General features: G+C 66.4%; 1 protein-coding gene across 1 annotated transcript; it reads left to right on the forward strand.

Moving 5' to 3' along the window:
• Positions 1–339: 339 nt before the first annotated feature.
• Positions 340–4,697, forward strand: LOC118159399 (latent-transforming growth factor beta-binding protein 4-like; the record flags this gene model as incomplete). Its single annotated transcript, XM_035313988.1, has 12 exons — positions 340–547; positions 752–898; positions 976–1,485; positions 2,151–2,279; positions 2,476–2,601; positions 2,679–2,804; positions 3,252–3,371; positions 3,438–3,563; positions 3,640–3,765; positions 4,193–4,315; positions 4,394–4,535; positions 4,636–4,697. Coding segments are annotated over 12 exons (1,945 nt in total), but the record flags the coding sequence as incomplete, so codon positions are not given.
• Between the last annotated feature and the right edge of the window lie 232 nt (positions 4,698–4,929).

The raw sequence follows: 4,929 nt of genomic DNA on the forward strand, positions 1-4,929 counted from the left end.
GTCGGGGCTGGGAGGGGCTGGGGCTGGGGCTGGGGTCGGGGCTGGGGCTGGGGTCGGGGCTGGGAGGGGCTGGGGCTGGGGCTGGGGCTGGGGCTGGGGTCGGGGCTGGGGCTGGGGCTGGGGCTGGGGCTGGGGCTGGGGCTGGGGCTGGGAGGGGCTGGGGCTGGGGCTGGGGCTGGGGCTGGGGCTGGGGTCGGGGCTGGGGCTGGGGCTGGGGCTGGGGCTGGGGTCGGGGCTGGGGTTGGGAGGGGACGGGGAAGGGAAGAGGAAGGGGAAAGGGGTGGGGTGGGATGGGGTGGGATTGGGACTGCGGACGGGGTGAAATGAGATTGGCGTTAGGATTGGAACTGGGATGATCCGGTACCACCCCCCCCCCCCCCAGCCCACCAGGTGATCTCGGAGGCACGGGGGCCGTGCTACCGGGTGCTGCGGGAGGGGCGCTGCGCGCTGCCCACCCTGCGCAACATCACCCGCCAGATCTGCTGCTGCAGCCGCGTGGGCAAGGCCTGGGGGCCGGCGTGCCAGCGCTGCCCCCCCTTCGGCTCCGGTGAGGCCCCCCGGGAGCCCCCCGGGACCCCCCCCAGACCCCCCAAACCCTTCTGCCCACCCCCAACCCCTTTGGAGAGCATCCATTTCAGGGGATTTGCACCCAAAGCAATGGGCTTGCCCTTTGAGGGGGGGTGATTGGGGGGGGCAATTTTTTTGCGGGGGGGGGGGGGTGTCCATTTTGACACCCCCACTTCAATTGCAGAGGGGTTCAAGGAGATCTGCCCCGCTGGCCCCGGCTACCACTACTCGGCCTCTGACCTGCGCTACAACACCCGCTACCTGGGCCAGGACCTGCCCCGTGTCCCCCTGGGACGTCCCCATGTCCCCTCCCTGGCCGCGACCGCCGCCCGTGAGCCCCTTGTCCCCCCCACTTTGTCCCCCCTGGGGCAGCCAGGACCCCCCTCACCCCGTTGCTCTGCCCCACAGCTCGCTGGCGCCCCGGTCGGCCTCCCTCAAGCAGGTTACCACCTGTCCCCAAGGTGCCACCTCGGGTCCCCGAGGTGCCACCGCGCATCCCCGAGGTGCCACCACGCATCCCCGAAGTGCCACCACGCATCCCCGAGGTGCCACCACGCATCCACGAAGTGCCACCACGCATCCCTGAGGTGCCACCGCGCATCCCCGAGGTGCCACCACGCATCCCCGAGGTGCCACCGCGCATCCACGAAGTGCCACCACGCATCCCCGAGGTGCCACCACGCATCCCTGAGGTGCCACCACATGTCCCCAAGGTGCCAGAAGGGGTCCCTGAGGTGCCACAACGTGTCCCCAAGGTGCCTCAAAGCATCCCAGAGATGCCACCACACATCCCTGAGGTGCCACAACGCATCCCCGAGGTGCCACCACCGGCCCCTGAGGTTTTCATCGTGCCTCGACCCACACTGGGGCTGCTGGGACCCCTCCCCACACCGCCCAGCCCGGAGGGTCCGGCACCAGGTAGGGCTGGGGTACTTGTGCGAGGCTGCACACACGTGTGCATGGTTGCAGATGTGCATGGGGTTGCACTGTGTGCAGCTGCCTTCATGCGGGGTTTTGCATGTGTGTGGTTACGCTCTGTGCCGTTGCACACGTGTGTTTCTGCACGGGTGTGCACAGTTGCATGCATGCATGTGGCTGTGCACTTGTACATGCTTGCACGCTTGCACGGCTGCATGTGTGCGGTTGCAGGTGCATGCGTGCTCAGTTACATGTGCAAGCGGTTACACACACGTGCAGTTACACACGGGCAGTTACACACGTGCAGTTACACACGGGCAGTTACACACACGGGCAGTTACACACGTGCAGTTACACGTGCAATCTGCATTTATTAAGGCCCATTTGTGCACAGTTACAGGCGTGCACAGTTGCACGTGTGCATGTTACACACGTGCACAGTTACAAGCCTGCACACCATTGCAGGCATGCCCAGCTGGATGCAACTGCAGTTGCACACATGCATCTCATGCATGCATAGCTAAATATATGCACGGTTGCACGTTTGCATGCATGCCTACTTAAATACGTGTGCATGGTTTCATGCGTGCCCATTTGCACACGTGCACAGTTGCACGCCTGCCTGTTTGCACACGCGTGCGTTACTCACGTGTGCCTGGTTGCAGCCACCGGCAGCGTGTGCGAGCGGAACCCACGGATCTGCGGCCCTGGGCGCTGCATCCCACGCCAGGGTGGCTACACCTGCCTCTGCCACCCTGGCTTCTGGCTCAGCACCCAGGGCACCCACTGCATCGGTGAGTGGCGCCTGGCCCAGGCACCTATTTCCCTGTGCGTCCACCTCCCCCTGCACCCATTTCCCCCTGCACCCACCTCCCTGTGCACCGCCCACCCCGCTGCCCTCTCCCCCTTTGCCCCTGCCCTCCCACCCATCTCCCCATCCATCCCCACTCCCGTCTGTCTGTCCCCGTTGCCGTCTGTCCCCCCGCCCAGACGTGGACGAGTGCCGGCGCAGCCCCCGACCCTGTGCCCCCGGCCGCTGCGAGAATACGGTGGGGGGCTTCCGCTGTGCCTGCGGCCCCGGCTACCGGCCTGGCCCTGGCGGCACCGACTGCCAAGGTCAGCAGGGACGGGGGGGGACAATGGGGGACAATGGGGACAATGGGGATGGGGCTGAGGTGGCCGTGTCCCCGCAGACGTGGATGAGTGCGCCCAGAGCCCCCCGCCCTGCACCCAGAGCCGCTGCGAGAACTTGCCCGGTGGCTACCGCTGCATCTGCCCGGCTGGCTACCGGGCTGGCACGCCCACGGGACAGTGCCAGGGTGAGCGGGGACACTGGGCATGAGGACACCAAGGGCATGGGGACACTGGGGTATGGGGACACCAAGGGTTTGGGGACACCATCTGCGTGATCATCACCCGTGGGGTCATCGTTCATGGGGTCACCATCCATGGGTTCATCTATGAGTTGGTGTGCCATGGGGTCACCATGCCATGGGGTCACCGTGCCATGGGGTCACCATCCATGGGGTTAACATCCACGAGGTCACCATGCCATAATGCCACCATCCAAGAACTCTCCATCCATGGGGTCACCATGCCATAGTGTCGCCAGCCATGGGGTTAACATCCATGGTGTCCCCATCCATGACCTCATGATCCATGTTGTCCGCATCCATGATCTCCCCATCCATGGTGCCACCACCCACGACCTCCCCAACCACGACCTCCCCGCGGTGCCACCGCTGCCCCCTCTCCGTGTTGTGCAGACATCGACGAGTGCGAGAACCACCTGGCCTGCCCCGGCCAGGAGTGTGTCAACACGCCGGGCTCCTTCCAGTGCCGGCCGTGTCGCGATGGCTTCGAGCTGCGCCACGGGCGCTGCGCAGGTACCGCGTCCCCGCATCCCCCCGTGTCCCCCGGGCACAGCCCACCCTGACTGTGCTGCCCCGTAGACGTGGATGAGTGCGCCACGGGCTCACCCTGCGGTCCCCACGGCCGCTGCAGTAACACCGAGGGCTCCTTCCGCTGCCAGTGCCAGCGCGGATACCGGGCAGGCGCCAGTGGCGCGCCATGCATGGGTGAGTGGTGGGGGCAGCGTGGGGGTGGCACCATGGCCCCCCCGATGGCCCCCCGATGGCCCCTGTCCACTCACAGATGTCAACGAGTGCCTGGAGGGTGACTTCTGCTTCCCCCACGGCGAGTGCCTCAACACCGAGGGCTCCTACAGCTGCCTCTGCGCCCAGGGCTACGCCAGCACCCCCGAGGGCACTGCATGCATCGGTCAGAGCCAGTCATGGTCCCCATCCCCGTGCCTGTCCACATACCCATCCTGGTCCCTGTGCTTGTTGCTGTCCCCATTCTTGTCCTGGTCTCTATTCCAGTTGTGGTTCCTGGTCCCAGTTAATCTATTTAATCCCACCCCATCCCCATCCCATCCCATCCGCATCCCATCCCCATCCCCATCCCTATCCCTTTTCCATCCCATCCTAATTCCCATCCCATCCCCATTTCCATCCCAATCCCATTCCAATCCCACCCCACCCCACCCCACCCCTCCATCACCCACCCAGGCATCTGGGTACCATGGGGTGCCACCATCCCCTCGTCCCCCTCTTCCCCCGTGTCCCCCTCTTCCCCTGTGTCCCCCCTGCCCCCATGTCCCCCCCGTGCCCATGTCCCCCCCGTCCTCATCACGTGTCCCCCCCAGACGTGGACGAGTGTCAGCGTGGGGATGTGTGCCGGGGCGGCCGCTGCGCCAACACCGATGGCGCTTTCGAGTGCCACTGCCCCGCCGGCTTCCGCACCGACGCTGAGCGGGCTGAGTGCCACGGTGAGGGGCTGGGTGGGGGGGTGTTTTTGGGTGCCCCCCACCCTGGGGCTGGTGGCGAGGGTGGCCCTGTCCCTGCAGACGTGGACGAGTGCCAGGAGCATGGGGCCGAGCTGTGTGGGGCCGAGCGCTGCGAGAACCTGCCCGGCTCCTACCGCTGCGTGCCCGCCTGCCAGCCCGGCTACCGGCCCCGGGACGGCGGCGGCTGCGAGGGTACGGGGACTGGGGCTGGGGTTGGGGTGGGGTGGGGTGGGGATGGGGTGGGGGTGGAGATAGAGATCAATAATGGATGAGTATAGGGACTGGGATTGGGATAGGATGGGATGGGGACGGGGACAGGGACAGGTACGGGGACCAGAACAGGATGGCATGGGGACAGGGATGGGTCCAGGGACAGGGATGGGGACAGGGACAGGTACGGGGACCAGAACAGGATGGCATGGGGACAGGGATGGGTCCAGGGACAGGGATGGGGACAGGGACAGGTACGGGGACCAGAACGGGACAAGCATGGGGACTGGGTCAGGGATGGGAACCGGCATGCAGGGATGTGCACGGGGCTCATCCTGCCCTGGGCTGGGGTCCCCGTCATCCCCCATCCCACCTTGTCCCCCCCC

The sequence above is a fragment of the Oxyura jamaicensis genome, unplaced genomic scaffold (genome assembly GCF_011077185.1).
Source record: "Oxyura jamaicensis isolate SHBP4307 breed ruddy duck unplaced genomic scaffold, BPBGC_Ojam_1.0 oxyUn_random_OJ70104, whole genome shotgun sequence".
Lineage (NCBI taxonomy): Eukaryota > Metazoa > Chordata > Aves > Anseriformes > Anatidae > Oxyura > Oxyura jamaicensis.